Source organism: Nicotiana tomentosiformis, chromosome 12 (assembly GCF_000390325.3).
Source record: "Nicotiana tomentosiformis chromosome 12, ASM39032v3, whole genome shotgun sequence".
Taxonomy (NCBI): domain Eukaryota; kingdom Viridiplantae; phylum Streptophyta; class Magnoliopsida; order Solanales; family Solanaceae; genus Nicotiana; species Nicotiana tomentosiformis.
Genome location: NC_090823.1, coordinates 74,454,748 through 74,475,434, shown reverse-complemented (window position 1 = coordinate 74,475,434; position 20,687 = coordinate 74,454,748). Strand labels below are relative to the sequence as shown.

General features: G+C 39.7%; 1 protein-coding gene across 1 annotated transcript; it reads left to right on the top strand.

Moving 5' to 3' along the window:
• The first annotated feature begins 1,020 nt into the window (after positions 1-1,020).
• LOC138902874 (uncharacterized) lies at positions 1,021-1,647 on the top strand. Its single transcript, XM_070190776.1, has one exon. It carries the CDS (start codon positions 1,021-1,023, stop codon positions 1,645-1,647), a length of 627 nt encoding a protein of 208 aa, XP_070046877.1.
• The last annotated feature ends 19,040 nt before the right edge of the window (positions 1,648-20,687 follow it).

Here is a 20,687-nt window from a genome sequence, read left to right as displayed (position 1 = left end):
ACGTTCATGGCAGCCTCGTCGGCCTGCACAGTTATGTATATAAGCTTTTGGGTATGTTTACCCCTCAGATAAGAGAGACGTTATTTTCAGATGATTCAGAATATGGCCTCATCGGCCTAAGTTGAGGGTTACCCCTCAAGAGTTCACAGTTACAGAGTGGTATGCTGGGTCCGAGTATGGCACTGGGTGACGGCCATGCCTCCCCATGTTTGGGGCGTGACACGGGCTAAAGAACGTCGGAGCCACTTATCAGCGGCTCGTAAACAAAATGTTTGAAAAGCAAATAGGGAAAACTATGGAAGTTTACTTAGATGATATGTTGGTTAAGTCTTTTAACACATGTGATCATCTTAAACACCTACAAGAAACCTTTGATACCCTAAGGAAGCACAACATGAAGCTTAATCCCCAAATGTGTACATTCGAAGTCAGCTCCGGTAAGTTCCTGGGGTTCCTGGTGTCACAAAGGGGATTGAAGTCAATCCCGATAAAATTAAAGCCATCGAAGAGATCCCTGACCAGCTATCAAACGTGAAAGAGGTTCAAAGGTTGACATGAAGGTTGGACGCTTTAAGCAGATTCATTTTACGGTCTTCAAAAAAGTGTCATCACTTCTTTTCACTTCTCAAAAAGAAGAATAACATCCAATGGACTCCGGAATGCCAGCAGGCTCTGAATGATTTAAAAAGGTATTTGTATAGCCCTCCATTATTATCGAAATCGGAGGAAGGTGAGAAATTGTTGATTTACTTAGCGGTTTCGGAAGTAGTGGCAAGTGTCGTTTTAGTCCGTGAAGATGAAGGTACGCAATCTCTTATCTATTATGTTAGTAAAATTTTAACGGGAGCAGAAACTCGCTACCTGCATCGGGAAAAATTAGCCTTAGCTCTTATGGTCGCCGCTCGGAAGCTTAGGCCTTATTTCCAATGTCATCTGATAGCCGTGGTGACAACCTTTCCCCTGTGGAATATCCTTCATAAACCTGAACTTTCAGGTCGGCTGGCTAAGTGGGTAGTTGAAATGAGTGAATTTGACATAGAGTATAAACCTAGAACTGCGATTAAGTCACAGGTTTTTGCCGACTTTGTGGTCGATTTCAGTTCGGGACTGCTACCTTTCGCTACCAAAGAAGCAGTGATGATGTCAGAATCAGAAGTTTGGACCTTGTTCACGGACGGAACTTCCAATGTGAAAAGGTCCGGGCTCGGTGTAGTGCTAATTACTCCTTCGGGAGAAACCCTAAAGCAGACCATAAAAACTGTACCTCTGACTAGCAATGAAGCCGAGTATGAAGCTTTGATTGAAGGACTCGAGCTGGCTCGGGGACTGGACTCTGAGGTCATAGAAATCAAATGTGATTCCCAATTGGTAGTAAATCAGGTCTACGGGATCTTCAAAGCCAAAGAGGAACGCATGCAACAATATGTAGTGAAAGTCCAGGCCCTGCTCGCACGGTTCAGGGAATGGTCAATTACACATATCCCGAGGGAAGAAAACGCAGAAGCAGATGCACTAGCCAATCTGGGATCGTCTGCAAAAATGAAGGGAATGGACTCCAGTACGATCGTGCAGCTTATGCATTCGGTATTGGACGTAGATGGAAATTACAAAAAACGCGACCAATTTGGTCTGGGACTGGAGAAATAAGAGCATTGACTATATCGAGCACGAAAAGCTACCTGGAGATCCCAAGGTATCTTGGGAGCAGCGCACTAAAGCAGCTCGATACAACTTTAAGGGAGGTCAATTGTATAGAAGATATTTCCAAGGCCCGTTGGCCCGATGTTTGGGAGCTTCCGAAGCTAACTATGTCATGAGAGAAGTCCATGAAGGGATCTGTAGAAATCACTCGGGTGCGGATTCCTTAGTATTAAAGTTAATTAGGACGGGATACTACTAGCCTCGGATGGAACAAGACGCTAATGCTTATGTTCAGAAATGTGATAAGTGTCAATACCATGCACCGTTGGTACATCAATCGGCAGAGCTACTGCTCTCGGTTTTATTGCCCTGGCCATTCATGATGTGGGGAATGGATATAGTAGGTCTGCTGCTGTCGGCCCCCAATAAGGTAAGATTTTATTTGATTTTAACTGACTATTTTTCTAAGTGGGTTGAAGCAGGTCCTTACCAGAAAGTCGGTGAGCGTGAAGTGGTAGATTTTTTATAGAAGAATATAATTTGCAGATTCGGGATACCAAAAGAGATAGTCTACGATAACGGGCCACAATTTATAGACGCAAAGGTCACAAAATTCCTTGAAGACCTGAAAATCAAAAGAATCACATCATCACCTTATCACCTGAGTGCAAACGGTCAAGAAGAATCAACAAACAAGGTGATTATCCAAAATCTCAAAAAGAGATTGGAAGCAGCCAAAGGCAAATGGCCCGAAGAGCTACCAGGAATACTGTGGGCATATCGAAAAACGGCCAAATCAAGCACGAGGGAGACTTCTTTCTCTCTCATGTATGGAGCAGAAGCCTTGATCTCGGTGGAAGTAGGAGAACCTACCTTGAGATACTTCCGGGAGGATGAAGAAACAAACAACAAAGTATTATTGGTCAAATTTGAGTTGTTCAACGAATGTAGGGACTTGGTGCATATAAGGATGGCAGCCCAAAAACAGAGAATGGAAAGATATTACAATCGAATAACCAACCTACATTATTTCAAAATAGGAGACTTGGTTTTAAGGAAAGTAACTCAGAAGACCCGGGAGCTCAACGCAGGAAAGCTAGGTCTGACGTGGGAAGGCCCATACCGGGTTTCGGTTGTCACCGGGAAAGGGTCATACGAATTGGAAAGTCAAAACGGAGTAAAGTTGCCGAGCAACTGGAATGCGGAACACCTCAAAAGATACTATTGTTGATGAGCACCGCCTATACTGAAAATATGTGTTGCACTCTTTTTCCCTTCACCAAGTTTTTGTCCCAATTGGGTTTTTCTAGCAAGGTTTTTAACGAGGCAGCAACATAAAGCATACTACGAAGGAAGCTTCGCCAGTAGAAGTAAGATCTTTAAATGACAAGGAATGCAAGCAACGAGCCACTAAAGAATGGTTAGATAGTCTTTTGCTTGATAGCAAAGTTCCTACCGGGAAACAAAGCTTGCTATCGGTCCAAAGGTTACCCGACCGTTCATGAGTGCAAGTCGCTAGGGGGTGGTTAGGTCATCTTTGGCTCTGTAGCAAACTTCCTAATGGGAAACGAATTTGCTATCGAACCAAAGATTATCCAACCATTCACTAGTGAAATCTTCAAAGGAGCAAGACTCCCAGTGTTCAAATTCGCATTCTTCACATTTCGAACACTAGGGGAATGATATGAGAACACGGCAACATGGCCGCCACATCGACCGGGATTACGAAATCAGAGAATAAAAGTTCTATCATCAGGACCGAGGACCGTCCGGGCTCCCATAGAAACAAGTTGTACAAGTTAGCCACAAGTAATGGCAATTTCGTTTTAGCACTGCGAATTCTTATGTATTTTTTGAAAATGGAAGGAATAAAGTAAAGTCCTTCTATTTTTATCTTGTTTCTTGCCCGAACAATGAATTAATTTTATCGTTTGAAAGTTAAACAAGTACTTTAAATACTAGTGCTGTAACTAATAGGAGACATCCTCTTCAAGAGCACCGTAAACATAAGAGAGCCCTCTCTTATGAAACCCTTATGGTAAAGGGTTGATTCCGGAAGAACTTATGCCCGGAATACAAATGCTATTGGGGAAAAATGCACCCGAAGCCTTGCATAATTCGACGCAAAGAGAAAAACTTGCGCAATACTTAAATGAAAAAGTAATTCTATATAATAAAGTTCCAAGCAGCATAATTACAAAAGTACAACGTAAAAAACAAAAAGGAGAAAAAGCAAAAAGCTAAACTTCTGCATCCCCGGAATCCGGGGGAAGAGAAGCATCTACACCCCCGGGAGAAGTAGGTGGATCTACCACCGGCTCGAGGTCTTGACCTTCATCATCATCCCCGTTAAGGTTTTCTTCAGTTCCCGAGAACTCAGAACCAGAACCAGAGGAATCAGTTGCATCAGGTTGGACCAGAAGGCCCCTTCGGGCAGTTGACTCTAACTCACGGGCCTTGGCGATCTCGGCATCAAAATCGATGACACCCGCTTTGGCCTCTTCTAAGTTTTTTCTCCTCATGCTATACATAGAGTATGTTTTTTCATCAATGAGGGAAGCCACTCGACACTGAATCTCTTCCTTAAGCTGGTCAATCTCGGTCGAAATGTTATTCCTCTTAGACCTAATGGCTTGAAGGCTGGCTCGAGGTCACGGATAGTGGGGTTGTAAACATTATTATGTTCCATGACCCTCTTATACTTCTCCTCCATTCGGGCATACTTCTCCTCAATAGCAGCAGCTTCTTCAGTTTTGGAGTTCAAGGCTGCCTCCAAATTATTTAGTCTTTCAGTAGAGGCAGCCTCGTGGCATCAGCAAGAACGACATTTTGGACCTCAACCCACTTTGCCATAGCTTCTTCAAATTGTACCCTTAACAGGACAACCTCTTGGCCAAGGGTCACTATCTCTTGCTCGCTTTGCTACAATCGAGCCTCCAACTCAACGGCCACAGCGGCTTGTTCTTCCAGTTCCGGGAGGCGAGCATCAATTTGATCCCACTCGACCAACAATTGATCCCGCTCGGAGGTGAGTTTCTCTTTGTCAAGGATCAACCTCTGAAGGCCCTCGGAAGCAAAGAAGTTATCCTTTAAGACAGAAGTACAAATTGAAAACCATGCCATAACAAAGATAGAAGGAGCAACAGAGGGAACAAAGATCATACCACCGCTGTGTTATGCATGGATAATTAGCAAGTTCCACCGGTCGGGACAACATATGGCATCCAGTAGAAACCGAGAGGGAAATACTCCTCCTCCTCTGAGGATCTTCAGAGGGTGTAGAATAGTTATGTCCCATGTTCCCATGAACTAGGGACTAGGGAAGAGGGACATCCTCCTCTCGGACGACTGCGGCCGGTGGAGATGATGTAGCAGTTACTGGTGGCGAAGGCAAAGTGGGCTGAGAAGCTGATGGTAATGTAGGTTGAGAAGTAGCTACGGCAAAAGTAGTGCTAGTTGTTGGTTGCTCATCAACCGAAGACGGAAGAGACACGGTACCGAGCCTCACGGTACCAGGAACAACGACTAGGACTCGGAAGCGAGAGATGGCATCTTCCACTATATCACATTCCCGCCAAGAGTGCTTGGACGTCGTCTCGGTTAATGTAACTAGCTCAACACATTGAGCATTCTATTGAGCTGATGAAGGTCGTCGTCTTCTATGTAGAGAAGCCCCCTCATCACTGTCTCCACAATCATCATCGATCACTTACAGTGTCTGCGTCTAGCTGGCACGTGGCGCACTTCGCCTTTTATTTTTTCCCTTGGCTGTGGAGGAACGTCACCTTTTTTATTGCTTGTTCTCTGGCCGGGGACTCCGAGAGGAAGCACTTATACCGGAAGAAGGCCCGATGACACTCGTTCAGGTTAAAGCCTTCTGCAGCAACCTCGCCGCATAAGCAGGATCAACCAAAACGTCCTCCTCAGGGACGGTAACAGAGCCTTCAGAAAACTTGAATTCAACAGGAAAGAAGAGTTAACCAGTTTTCTTACACGTAAAGTAAAAACAAGATAAGTTCAACCTACCATGATTGTTAGTCTTTCACTCGTATTTAAGGGCCAGTTCTTTCCACCGGCGGGTCTCAGGCGTAGTGACATCCAAAATCTTCTGGACCTACTGGTCCAAGCCTTTAACCCTTGGTGGTCTCCATCGAGTTTCTGAAATAATAAAGGAAGAAATAGCATGGGACAATCTTTAACTAGAAGAAAAGACAGACGTTGAACTTACGATGGAGTTGTGGCCGGGATGATGCCCCTGGTGGTAACTGCAACGAACCGCTCCATCCATCCACGATTGTTGTCATCATCCATGCATGTGAGCAAAGCATGGTGACCACATCTGCTGAAGTTTATCATTCCTCCGCGGAAAGTCTTGGGGGAATAAAGGTTCATCAGTCGAGCCAGGGATAGCTCTTCCCCCATCTCCTGGCATAGACGCCGAAGATAGGCAACCGTTCGCCACACAGAAGGGCTCACATGTGCTAAGCAGACTTGGTAACGGAAGAAAAACTCCAAGATAACGGAGTCAAGCCCTCCGCTCAATGAGAATAGGCCCAAAGTTGAGGGGTACGTGTAAACGTACGTAAACCCCTTCTTGGAAAAGGTTACCCGCTCCGCTAGGTCAAGAGCGATGATGTTCAAATCTTGACAACCACAATCTTCCTTCACAACAGGGATACTAGAAGGACAGATGGAAGAAGGATATACACCAACAACCCATGTGTGGGGATTAGCAGAAGGGTACTTCTCTTCGAAGTCCTTAATTGTAGTAAGCCTTCTGGGGGATAATGGTGCTCACCGTAGGGGGAACAACATCGTCAGTGTTTTCTTTATTCTTTGAAGAACTGGAATATTTGGAAGAGGAGGCCATAGTTATCAGAAGGAAGTAAGGGTTTTTTCTCTGAAGAAGAAGATTAAAGGAAGTTGAAAACAAGTGTAAGTTGATTAAAGAGAGTTTGAGAGAGTTTAGAAAATTATCAAGTGTAAAAGAAGAAGGTTGAAGAGTATAAGTAAAGGAATATGTGGCTAAAATCGTGGCCATGATTACCTCGAGAACTGGCGAAAGTGTTACTGAATCGTGGGATGACGTGTGTTCGGAGCATTAAATGTGGAGAGACGTGCGCATAATTAAGCGTCAAAAAATTTCCAGAGGGGGTCAGAGAATTTCCCGCCAAGAAAGGTATTGGTATCTTCACCAACTTCCTGGTGACACAAGGATGTGCCACCGGAAAGCAGGGGGACTATATGTAAAGGGTAAAATATATTTATATTAAATGCTCGCATAATAAAGCGTCGCGTGGAGCCGAAGGTATGGAAAGCGAGGCAAATGGCAATCAAGTCCGAGGGCAGAAATCTCGTTTGTTCACGAAGGGAATGTTTCTCATAAAGACAAAATAAATACATGCCACTCGGTAATATTTAATAGAGAATATTCTATAGCATTAAGTATGTAGCCCGTTACACAAAATGTGACATTCATAGCCTACCGCTACACATTCTTCAATGGCCCCCATAATTATCATTTAAGAGGGGCTTGATCCTAGGACCTTGTTCCCTAGGAGCAACTATAAGTAGTGAGTTCAACAACCATTATAGGGGACATAAATTTTCTGACAAACTTATGCTATATATTTTTCAAAACTCAATAATATTTTATCTTCTTGCTTACTAAGATCGTTATTATTGCCTCCGGAAGCTCTGCTCCCGGAATCAAGATTTTTGTTGTCTTATCTCGATTTCAACGCTAAGTCTTACATTCTTATTTAATTTATCTATCATTTTGAGATCAAATCGATTCACTTGTGTATAAACCACGTATAAATTCAATTGTACCGTTTTATAGGTAAACATTATGATTTATGATATAATGGACCAGCCTTTCTCACCTCACCGACCAATTACAATGACATCAATTTTCAAAATGCTAAAATAAACGATGTTCTTATAAATATACAATGACTTTTTTAATAGTTGGCTTGCTTATTAGGTTATACTAGCCTTAGGATACGCACGTCGCGCGTGCACCCTATCTCAATAGTATAAAATTTTAAAAATATCAGATAAATATTATTATAAATTTTGTGCTTTGAATCATAAAATAGAGGACAAAAAAATTATAAGTTCATGAATAATTTTTTATCCTGTTTAGCAAACTTAATAAAGAAGAAAGGTTGTCCCTTTGAACTCCTTAATCATATCGGTCAACATATTCAAATATAAAAATTATTTTAATTTTATAATTTTATTACTTGAATTTCACGAGTTATCATGCATCCTTTTTAGTTTCAGTAAGACCATATAACTTTGAAGATTTAGGAGTTTTTTGAAATTTTTTTATTTTTAAAAAGCTATATATTCTTATATTCATTTATAAAAGACACATTTAAGGACGTCACCTAACAAACAGAAGATTTTAATCTTATACTAGAAGAAGTGAGAATATAAAATTTACGTTAAAATCAGAATTATAATTTATTATTTAGATCAATTCTCACAGTGTTCTAAGTTTCTTGTGTGTCTATAACCAATTATAGTTTTAAGTGCAAGTGTTTTAAAGGTAAGTCTGATTTGATTCAAAAAGAAAACTTTAATTGGTTATATTTTATAAAGTTCATATTAAAACAATTTTTTTGTATATTTTTCAAAAAACAATTATCAATATTTTTATTTCGCTATATCAAAAGTGGCATTCATAATTTCGTTGTAGCAATATATGTGCACGTAAGTATAAAACATTTTTTCACCCTCGTTCAATTCTCTGCTCAAAAGATATTTAAGAAAAATTGACGAAGATTACAAATATTTGATTTTAGATTTAAGGATTTTTTCTTATATATACTATATTACAAACTATGTTACTCGGTTTAACTGAAGTTTGTTAATTACCATAACTAATTGAGTTATATTTACAATCCGTATATATTGTCCCTTAAAAGGCTTTTATAGGTTGAATACTACCTTAATTACCACTGTGTATATTTTTAGGCATTTCAACTTTAAAAAATATTCGATGTGATTACCTAGATCTACACGTCCTCCCTAAAATATCTCATGTTTTCCTCCCAAACATCAATGTAAAAATTCCTTAATTAATGAAGAGTATTCGCAAATTGGTGCTTTTTTGAAGTTTCTCGTTGGGCAAGTGGACTATACATATATTGTAACGATCCGATCGTTCGTTTTGAGTATTTGCATTCAGTTTGGTGGTTTGAGGTCATGAGTAGCTTCATATTATGTGTTATGACTTGTGTGTATGGTCGAGGAGTTTGGGGTTGATTTTGGAATAATGATTCTCATTTTAGAAGCTTTAAGTTGGAAGATTTGACCGAATTTGAGTTTTGTGTATTTGATCTGGGATTAGATTTTTGATGGTTCTGTTAGGTCCGGATGGTAATTTTGGACTTGGGCGTATACCCGAATTTGCATTTGGAAGTTTTTATAAGGTTTTGGCTCTAATTGGTGAAAGTTGACAATTTGAAGGTTTGGAAAGTTCATAGGTTTGACCGGGAGTAACTTTATTGATATCGGGTTTGGATTGTAGTTCGGAGAGTTAAAATAGGTCAGTTGCGTCATTTGAAACTTGTGTGCAAAATTTGAGGTGATTCCGAGTTATTTAGACGTGTTCGGCGTACGTTTGGAATTTGAAAATTTGAAATAATTCATTAAGCTTGAATTGAGGTGCGATTTGTAGTTTTGATGTTATTTTGTAGGATTTGAGGTCTCGGGTAGGTCCGTGTTATATTTTGAGACTTGTTGGTATGTTCGGACGGGATTCCGAGTGGCTCGGGTGTGTTTCAAATTGATTTCGGATCATTTAGGAATATTTTGGCAGGTCTGGTTCTGGTGTGCACGCACATGCGGAGCTTTGGGCGTAAGTGCGAAACCGCAAATGCAGTCGATGTGGCGTAGAAGCGCAATCTGGAGTCGGGGTAGAAGTCCGCAAATGCGGAGATCTCGGCACATCTACGAGACCACAGAAACTGTCACTTTGGCGAAGAAGTGAGTGGCGCGCAAATGCGGAGCTTTCCTCGCACCTGTGATGTCGCAAAAGCGGAAGATCTTCCATAGGTGCGAGAGGTCGAGGCCTCAGTGGAATTCGCAGAAGCGGCTGTTGGACCGCAAATGCGGAAGTGATGGGCAGAAGCTTTATATGCGAGGGTTGATTTAAAATATCACATTTTAAGATCTAGAACTGGAATTTGGGCGATTTTGAAGGCGACTTTCATAATTTGGATTGGGATAATTACTTTTGACTCGGATTTGATTATTTTATATGATTCCACCGTTGATTTTGGCATTTTGATTGATGAATGGAAAAGGGAAATTGAGGGGTTTTGTCTAAGTTTTCCTAAAGTGAATATTTGAGATTTGAACATTGATTCGGAGTCGGATTTGAGTGAAACTAGTATGGTTGGACTCGTATTCGAATGGGTTGTCAGAATTTATAAGTTTTGTTAATTTTGGGGTGGGATCACGGGTTAACTTTTTGGTTGACTTTGAGTAATTTATTAAAGATTCGATCTTTATCGTTTGAGTTTATTTTCTATGGCATTATTTGATGTTTTTGAGTTGCTTTTGGCTAGTTTCGAGCCGTTCGGAGGTTGATTCGTGCTGGATGGTGCTGCTAGAGCATTGATTTGGCTTGCTTGAGGTAAGTATCTTACCTAAACTTAGTTGAGGTACTAGTTGCCTGAGTTATTTGTGATAGCTACGTGTTATGGGTGGTGCACATTTGCGGGGTTGAGCCCATGTATGTGCACCGGGGTATTTATCCATGCTCGGAGTAGTACTTAGGCTATGATATGTCTTGAATTGATTGCTAAGCTTTATGTTGTATTGTTTCTCTTATTTGTACGCCTCTTGTGAGCTAGTTGAGTTATGTTTGAGGCTACATAGAGGTTGATCCCCTGATTAAACCTGATAGTTGCTATTTTGTGATGCATTTACCTGATTTGAGCTATGATATCACACTTGCACATGCATACACCTTAGCATGTCACTTATTCCAGTACAGAAGTATAAAATTTGATGTTCTTTGATCATGTACATGTATTCTTGTATATCTGATTTATGTGTAATATGGATTGGATTGGTAGCCAGTGACTATGTCAGGCGAATTTTGATATTGTGCTTTTGACCACACCAGGCGGATTGTGATATTGTGCATGTGACCACGCCAGGCGAATTTTAATATTGGGCATGTGATCACACTGGGCGGATCCATGATATTGAGCATGTGACTACGTCGACCGGATTATTATTGATCAAATGACCATGCCGGGCGCATTATGATATTTAGCTTATGATCACGCCATATGGATTGCACGTGGCTATGTCGTGCAGCGTGTGGATATGGATCCATCCCCCTAGGGCCACCCTCTCACGTGTCTTCTTGATGGTGTATACGCGGGTTGTGAGAAACCGACGGGTTTCTGGTTGATGTGGGCCTTGGAAAGATTGATCAGTGGTTTGGTTCGGTTATTGAGATTCTGATGTGGGCCTTAGAGCCGTATTATGATTTCTATTTGGATCGGGTTACGCGCCGCAACTGATTGATATTTGGTTATTGCATTTTATTTTTACTTACAATTTCCTTGGTTGTTTACCTGATTTATTTGCATATCTTCTTTATATGCCGGATTGTTGACTGAATAGAGTACGTTGAGAAAAATTGTGTGCACCAAGGTTGTTTTATCTGTAATTTTATGATAGGATCATATTATTGTTCTGTACTTGTCGGAATTTATAAATTGTATAGGTGATTAGTGAGTATCATTTATAATTCTTGCTTCTATTACCTCACCGAAATTAGTTATGATACTTGTTGAGTACATGTGGTCGGTTGTACTTATACTACACTTCTGTACCTTGCATGTAAATCTTGGGGTTGAGATGCTGTGGATGACGGGAGATGGCACTGAAGATGTAGATGCATTTCGGATATAGCTACAACTTGTCCTTGGTAGTTTTAGATTTGAATTCTATTTATGTACTGTCTAAATAGATGTTGTATTTATTTCATACCAGCATTGTAAATCTAAGTCATAGTAGCTCAGGACTTGTACTACCAGTCCTTAGGTTATTGTATAAAATTTCAGTTAATCCATTATTGATCTCTTATTATTTTCATTGAAATTATATTTACTGTTATTTAGCTTACCTAGTGATTTGAGTTAGGTGTCATCACAACCAGGTGGATTTTGGAGTCGAAATATATATATATATATATATATATATATATATATATATATATATATATATATATATATATATGAGAGAGAGAGAGAGAGAGAGAGAGAGAGAGAGAGTGAGAGAGAGAGTGTGTAAAGAGATACCTAATTTGATTGTAATTGTAGGCATACAAAATTTATTGGATTTAAATTCATAAAATGACTTAGGCTATATTTTAAATTCAATATATATTAGTTCAAATAAATATTATGGGCTAAGATAATTTGATTAATTATCTAGCTCCAATAAATATGAATTTAATAAATAGTCCCGCATGCATTGGGCTTACCCATTTAGATGGTTTTCTACTAACTGCTAGACCCATGAAAACTAAGCACATGGCCTATAAGTCTTTCTTGGAGGCTACTCCACCCCACACCTATATAAAGGGGCCACTTCTCTTATTTGAGGGGAAGATAAGATAAGGTCTAGCAAGTAGACAAAAGATAGCTCGTGGATCAAAGGCTACAACTCTCTACAAACTGAAAGTGGTCAAGCATTCAAGCAGTTCAACACAAGTTTTAAGTATTCAAGATCAAGAATAAAATCAAATCAAATATAAGGTGTTCAAGATCAAGTCTACTTGTTCATGATAGAATCACTGTTCGTGGTGACCGTCAAGGCATTCATGAAAGATAAATCAAATTCCAATTCAAGATCAAGCTCAAAGGCCCTTGAATTATTACTATTAGAAAGAAGAATCAGAGGAGTCATAGAGATTGTAACGCATAAAAATATTTGAAATAAAATACTACGATTATTGTAATATTTTTCAGTCCTAATTAAGTTTTTTACAAGAATTTATTGTCTATAAATTTTGGCACGCGGATTATCTCTAACTCCCATTTCAATTTTTCGATCTTCAAAGTTCAAAACATCAAAATAACTTGAAACATGACCGACTCCAAATCAACTTCCTCTAATTCTACTAATTTTAAGTTCTATGCTGATGTGGAAAGTATCATCGGTCTTACTTTTGGAAGCTTTGAACCAGTTACAAGGAGAAAGGCAATCATGTTGGGACAACAAGCACTCCAAGTGCCATTTGCATATCTCTTACTTTCATATCTCCATCCTCAAAAGGAGAAAGATCCTCTACCAACGCATCAGAAGGATGAAGCGATGTTATTGAAAAGGCTTAGGAGACTCAAACTCTGCTTAAGCTCTCTAGATCCAAGAACTTTATTATGAAGGAAGAAGATGGTACTATCCTCCCCATCTAAATCGCATAACGTGAGCCAATCAAGGATCAATATAGGTGATAATCCATGCTACTCGCCGTCGTCCTCAATAAGTATCCAAGCAATGATGACGAACACTTCATCTGTGGAGGAGCAACTAGCAAATTTGACAAAAGTAATTGTTGGATTGACCAAGTACATGCAAAATTAAGATGCTCGAATTGTAAAGTTAATAGATAGGGTAGAAGTTATGATGAAAAAGAATCCATCCATGCACATGGAAAGCGCTCAAAAGTTCAAGAGACTAATCCTCCCCCAAGAAAGTACCGTCTCGCAAGAAAATTTCAGTCTCTTCGAAAGAAATAATTCCAATCGATCAACTAAATGAGTTCATCGAAGGGATTATTAAGGACAAGTACGAGGTTGTTGCCGTCTTCCATTACACATATGCAAATCCATATACTACAAGGATCGATAGCTAGAAGATAGTTGCGAGCTATCAACCTCCTGAATTTTAGCAGTTTGATAGGCAAAGGCAATCCAAAGCAACATGTAGCGTACTTTATGGAGACATAAATTAATTCTTGGACTTACATATATTACTTTATCATGTAGTTTGTCTGCTCGTTAAGTAAAACTTTTGATTGGTATATATAGCTCGAGCCTGGAGTTATTGATAGTTGGGATCAACTGGAGCAAGAGTTTCTCAACTGCTTTTTAAAATGAGCCATATTGTAAGCATGTTGGAACTTACTAACACTCGTAAATAGAAGGATGAACCAGTTATTGACTTCATAAGTCGATGGAGGAATGCAAGCCTCAATTATAAGGATAGTCTGAGTGAAGCTTTTGGAAAACAAAAAGTGCATCCAAGGCATGCATTGGGGATTTCGTTATATCTTACTAGTAATCAAGCATAGGACATGAGAAGAACTTGCCACTTGTGTCCTTGACATGGAATTAAGCATGTCCTCCACTATAAATGAAAGGTTGCAAGTTTATGAACCTCGCAAAAGGAACGACAAGCAAGATGTCAAGAAATAGAGCAAGTTCGTACACAAGTCTGGAAGCAAATAAGCTATGAATGTCAATTCCCAATGAAATTCACAACAAGGTTGAGTAACAAGAAGAGTATGATATCAACTTCTTTGCAAGATAAGAAAAGTGGGAAGTTGACTCTAAAAAAGATGCAAGAAAATGAGTACATATTTATGGATTCTGATGTGCCTGTAATTTTTGAAGACCTCATTGAGCTTCTGGATATGAAGCGGCCAAATGAAGCTGGGAAAGCTAATGACTCGAATTACTGCAAATGTCATTGACTTGAGAGTCACCCTCTTGAGAAGTGATTTGTCTTCAAAGATAAAGTTATAGACTTATCTTGTGAAAACAAGATCGTGCTTGAAGATGAGAAGACAAGTGCAAACCAAGTTTCGATCACCTTTTGCTTATTCGATCCAGATGAGTTATGCAATTTTAAAGAAAGTAAAGATAAAGAATTACTGGAGGATAACAAAGCCAAAGTTGTTCAGCATGATAATGAAGGTTGGACCTTGGCGACTCGCCATAAATGCCACAACGAAAAGAATCCAGCAAACAACCAATAAGGAAAATCATAATGAAAGGACCGGGAAATAGCATCAAGTTAAGCATTTAAAGAAAGTGAAAGTGGAGGTTCACCACCCTCAAAAGCCACACCATTCAATAACTTTAGAGGAATTCTTACCAAGTTGATTTCGCACAATAATTTCCCATGATGATATTGAGGCCTATTATTGCAATGCTAATAAAAAGGAAGAAAAGAGTGATCACCTACCATTGGCACCATCTTCGAAGTTAAAAAATCTCATCTAGTCTATTCCTCAAGAAGTTAATGCTTACGAGAAAAAAATCATGTTCACGAGTGAGAACTTCTACTAGGTGACACTCCTTATAATTGCCCATTATACATGGTTGGCTATATGTGCGATGAAAGGGTGAATCAAATTTTGATTGATGGAGGATCCTCAATGAACATCTTTCCAATTTGCACCATGAAAGAACTTGGAATTCCCGTGGATGAACTCTTTAAAACCTGCTTGACGATTCAAGGATTCAAACAAGGGGGCAAAGAGCCATAGGTGTAATGACCTGACATATCGTTTTGAGTTGTAGCATGTCGTTCAGAGGTTTGAGATCTTGAGTAACTTCAATTTATATATTATGACTTAAAATGTAGTCGATTTTGATTTTTCGAGAAGTTCAAAGTTGATTTGGAAGAATAATTCTCAATTTAGAAGCCTTAAGTTGGAAGAGTTTATCAAGGTTTGACTTTTAAGTAAACGATATCAGAATCGGAATTTGAAGGTTTCTATATGTTCATAAGGTTATTTCTGACTTGGGCTTATGTTCAGGTTGAGTATCGGATGGTCCGACAGCGATTCGACACTTATTATCGAAAATTTGTATTTTGAAGGTTTTGAATTTGCTAAGTTTTACTTGGAGTGGACTTTGGTGTTATTGGATTCTGGGTGGTGTTCCGAGACTTTGGAAAGGTTCATTTAGTTAATTGGAACTTGTGTGTGAAGTTTGGTCGTTATCCAGAATGTCTAAGTGTGATTCAGATGCGTTCAACGAAGTTTGAAAGTTAAGAGAAGAATTTTGATCATTGATTCTTGAATTTGATGCTATTCTTGGCGTTTCGAGCCTTTGGATAAGTTTGGATAAGGTATCGGAACTTGTTGGTATAATTGGAGGGGGTCCCGAGCGCCTCATGTGTGTTTCGTGATGGTTTCAGACCATTTCCCTTTGATTTGTAGTTACTGGTTTTTGGTATGCATCGCGATCGCAGATGGTACGTCACGATCGCGAAGGGTGATCTGGAGCTGGTGTGACGACCCGATCAGTCACTTTATGTATTTGAGCCATGTTTTCTCTTTTGAAGCTTCCCGTATGTGCATATGTAGTTTTATAACTTTCAAGGATGGTTGGTTTTGTTTCAGGGAGGTTTTGGGTTGATTTAGAACAATTGCTTCTTAGTTTGGAAGCTTAAGTTGGAAATGTTGGCTGAGGATTGACTTTTGTAAAAACGACACCAGAATAGTGTTTTCATAGTTCCAATAGGTTCGTATGGTAATTTTGGACTTAGGCGTATGCCTTGAATTGAATTAGGAGGTTCCTAGGTTGAATTGGCTATTTTTGCCAAAATTTGGCAATTTGAGAATTTAGAAATTTCCTAAGTTTGATCATGGTTTGACTTTATTGCTCTAGGGTCCAGATTTTTGTTTCAGGACTTGGAAAAGGTCTGTTTTATCATTTGGAACTTGTGTACAAAATTTTGTGTCATTCCAAGTTGGTTTGCTTGGAATCAGACACTTGGTTGTGATTTTAGCGATTCTTGAGTTTCATTGTAATTTCTATGTGTTTTGTTGTCTGGTTCATGGTTTCAAATGTTATATTGATGTCTTTTGTTTGTGAGCGAGTTCGTATGAGTTTTTAGACTTGTATGAATGCTCGATGTGGAGCCCTGGGGGCTCAGGTGAGTTTCGAGCGTGTTTCAAACCATTTGGGATTGAGTTCCAGGTTGCTGGTGTGTTGGTGCTATGGTTAATGAAATTGCGAGCACCAGTTCACAATTGGGAAGTATGCAGGGGGTGTCAGGTGTCGCAAATGTAATACCGTGATCATAATTGCGAAGGTGGGTTTGAGTCTAGGCTGGTCGCTTTTGCAACCTGGGCAGACTTCGTAAATGTGATGTCTGAGTCGCACTTGCAACATTCCATGGGATTGTCAGGCAGCGCAATTACGATCCTTTGGTAGCATTTGCAACATCCGCATTCGAACAAAAGGTTGGGTTTTTGGGACTTATGTTTCACCCCATACGTAAAACCAAAGATTGATAAGTGGGGCATCTGATGCAGCCAATCGGCCGGCGACGATTATGGGGACAAAAGGGATTACACATTTCATTAGTCCCGTGCAAGTTGTCCCATAGGGTGCAGTGACCGGGGCAGGGCGACCCGTTTTGCGTGTAGCAGCGGCGGAATTTCCTAGACTTGGTATAATATAAAAGGGCGACGAAGCATTTTCTCTTTCATTCTTGGAAGTGTCACCCACTTTAGTTCACCCAAAATGCTCTCAAACCTTCTTTGGAAGTTCCAAACAAACTAAAGCTAAATCATAGGCGAACCTCGTAGGATCTAGCGCGTAGAAGCTTGAAACCATCCCTGTATTATCTATTATCTTGTTACATTGATTCTGGAGATTCATTGGAGGCAGAGTTAAACCACCATAGAAGCATATTTAGATCTTCAATAAGGTATGTAGGGAAACTTTCTTTCTTGGCATGACTTGGTATGAGCGTTTCTATCTCCTTCAAGGATTTCTGTGTTGTGAGATTAGTTTGTTCTAAGATCTTCTCAATAATATTGTTTCTGTTCTTGTACACTGTTCTTACAGGTGGCATTCCTTCAAGTTTGAGGTGTTTCTAGATAGTACCCTGACTTCGTAAAAAATATTACACCTTCTAAGTTTAATCTTGGTATTTCCTTGAAATTAACTCTACATTGCACTTATATGTATCTATTTTACTTTATCGAGTCGCGCTATAGTCGGTCGGTTATGGCACCTATTGTGAAACCACTGATCAATTGGGTATGAAGAGACATGATATGAGATATTACTGAGCCCTTGTATGGCTGAGTATGATGATGTATGATGTGAGGCTACCAAGTCCTCATGGGGCCGATTACGCCGAGTCCTGTTGAGGCGGGGTACGTTCGAGACCTCCTGAGGCCGGGTACAATCGAGTCCTCTATAAGGCCGGGTATGGAGTAATGTGTGATATGAGGCTATCGAGTCCTCTTGGGGCCGACTATGCCGAGTCCTATTGAGGCGGGGTACTGTCGAGACCTCCTGAGGCCGGGTACGATCGAGTCATCTATTAGGCCGGGTATGGAGTGATGTGTGATGATATATGCCAAAGGGTGGATGAATATATATATATATATATATATATATATATATATATATATATATATATATATATATATATATATATATATATATATATATATTATAATCATTGCATGGCCCCAATGAGTGGCTTGATGTAACGACACGGCCGATCGTTTTGAGAGATCCCCTATTTAACTGCTTCTTCCATAATTATTTCTGCTATTGTGACTTGCCGAGAGGTTTCGTTTTGGTTTTTGGAGTGTTTTGGGACACTTAGTCCCTAAAATAGGAGCTTAAGTCTTAGGATTTTAATCGTAGTCGGAACTGTGTGAAGACGACTCCAGAATGGAGTTTTGTCGGTTCTGTTAGCTCCGCTGGGTGATTTTGGACTTAGGAGCATGTCCGGATTGTGTTTTGGAGGTCCGTAGCTTATTTAGGCTTGAAATGGCAAAAGTCGAATTTTTGGAGATTTTGACCGGTAGTGAAAATTTTGATATCGGGGTCGGATTCTGATTCCGGAAGTTGGAGTAGTTCCGTAATGTTGAATATGACTTGTGTGCAAAATTTGAGGTCATTCGGACGTGGTTTGATAGGTTTCGACATCGGTTGTAGGAATTTGAAGTTTCAAGTTCTTTAAGTTTGAATAGGAGGGAGATTAGTGATTTTAGCGTTAGTTGATGTGATTTGAGGGCTCGACTAAGTTCGTATGGTGTTTTAGGATTTGTTGGTATATTTGGTTGATGTCCCGGGGGTCTCGGGTGAGTTTCGAGTGCTTAATGGATCAAAAAGTTGGATTTGTGTTGCTGTTGAAGTCTTCAGGCATCTAGTATTTTCGCACCTGCGGTGGAGAGACCACATGTGCGGGATCGCACGTGCGGAGAGGCAAGCGCAGAAGCGGAAAAGTAGAGGAGTGTCAGGGGTCGCAGGTGCGAGGTGAATTCCGCATCTGCGATGCCCACAGATGCGTTAGGATCATCGTAGGTGCGCAAGGTCCGCTAGGGGTGGGCGTCGGCCGGTTCGGTTCGGTTTTCATGAAGTTCGGTTCGGTTTGTTCGGTTTTCGGTTTTCTGTTTGGTGCACCAATAACCGAACCAAAATTAGTTTGGTTTCTTCTGTTTTTGCAAATTCGGTTCGGTCGATTTTTGGTTCAATTCGGTCGGTTTGGTCTTGTCGTATTGAGCTTTTAAATCGGACTTTTTCTACTAAACAATATGACTAATTTCATGTTTTAGTGCAACTAAAACTCGAAAAAGAGATTATATCATTCATATAATAAAATATTTCTAATTAAAATATGAAAATACCATAATTATCATAAATATATTGGTGTTATTCTGTTATTATACTATTTTGTATAATTAATACTTATTTAGAAGAAAAAAAAAAGAGAAAGGGTTTGGATGGGATATGGAAAAAGCGTGATTACAAGTGAGAGATTTTGTTTGTTATAAGTTTCTGATATGGAAAGAAACATTCTGTTGCCATCTATGTAAATCTCCTTATAATGCTAGGATTATGTGATTTTGTTTGAAACCGTGTCTAGTTTTAAAACTTCTTCCAAATAAAAAGGGATAATTTTTTAATGTGGGACTTTATTTGTGTTTGGGCTTCAAATTTTATAATGTAAATATGTGAAAAAGTTGGGCGAGACAACTTAAAAGGAGCCTAGAGGTTAGGACCCATATTAGAAAACTTCGGTTTTTCGGTTTAACCGAAAATCAAAGTTGCAAAACCGAGCACCGAATCGAACACCGAAATTATAGAAAACATAAACCGTAAACTGACCGAATAATCCGAAAAATCAAAACTGAATAAACCAAAATTTGCGGTTCGGTCGGTTTTTTTCGGTTCTATTAAGCCCACCCCTAAGGTCCGCAGAAGCAGAAGGGATTTCCGCAGGTGCGGCCCTTTCATCGCAGGTGCGGAGGCAGAGGGGCTAAGTGATTTGCGCAGATGCACACATTTTTCGTACAAGCGCACCAGCAGGTGCGAAAATACCTGGGCAGTGGTTAAAACCGAAGGGCTTCGCGATTTTTGTCATTTTGGACTTTGCAAACTCAGTTTGGGGTGACTTTTGAGAGCATTTTTGAGAGATTTCTTGAGGTAAGTCCCTTGTGCTTATTTTGATCAATAATCTTGCTTCCCCATTTATTTTTTTACCTAGTTAGTGTGTTGTTAAGGTGGAATATGGGGGTTTGAGACTAGGGATTTGGAAAGTTTGAATTGTAGATTTGAGTGGTGTCGGATTTTAGTAAATTTGATATGGTTAGACTCGTGAGTGAATGGGTTTTCAGATTTTATAACTTTTACCCGATTCCGAGACGTGGGCCGGGGTCAACTTTTTAGGGCGAATTTCGGAATTTTTGTTAAAGTATTTATTTAATTAATTAGATGAGTCTATTATGGTTGTATTTATGATATGTAATTGCTTTTTGCTAGATTTGGGCCATTCGGAGTCGGATATTCGTGGGAAAGGCATTTTTACCGATTGATTGAGCTTGGTTCGAGGTAAGTGGCTTGCCTAACCTTGTGTGGGGGAACTCCCCGTAAGATTTGTACTATTTTTGATATGTGAGGTGACGAGTACGTACACGGGTTAATTGTGTAAAAGCCCGATTTTCTACTATGTAATAACCAGATTTCTTTCTTATTTGAGTTTCATCAGTATGTGTAGTATCCTGCTAGATTAGAATAGCATGC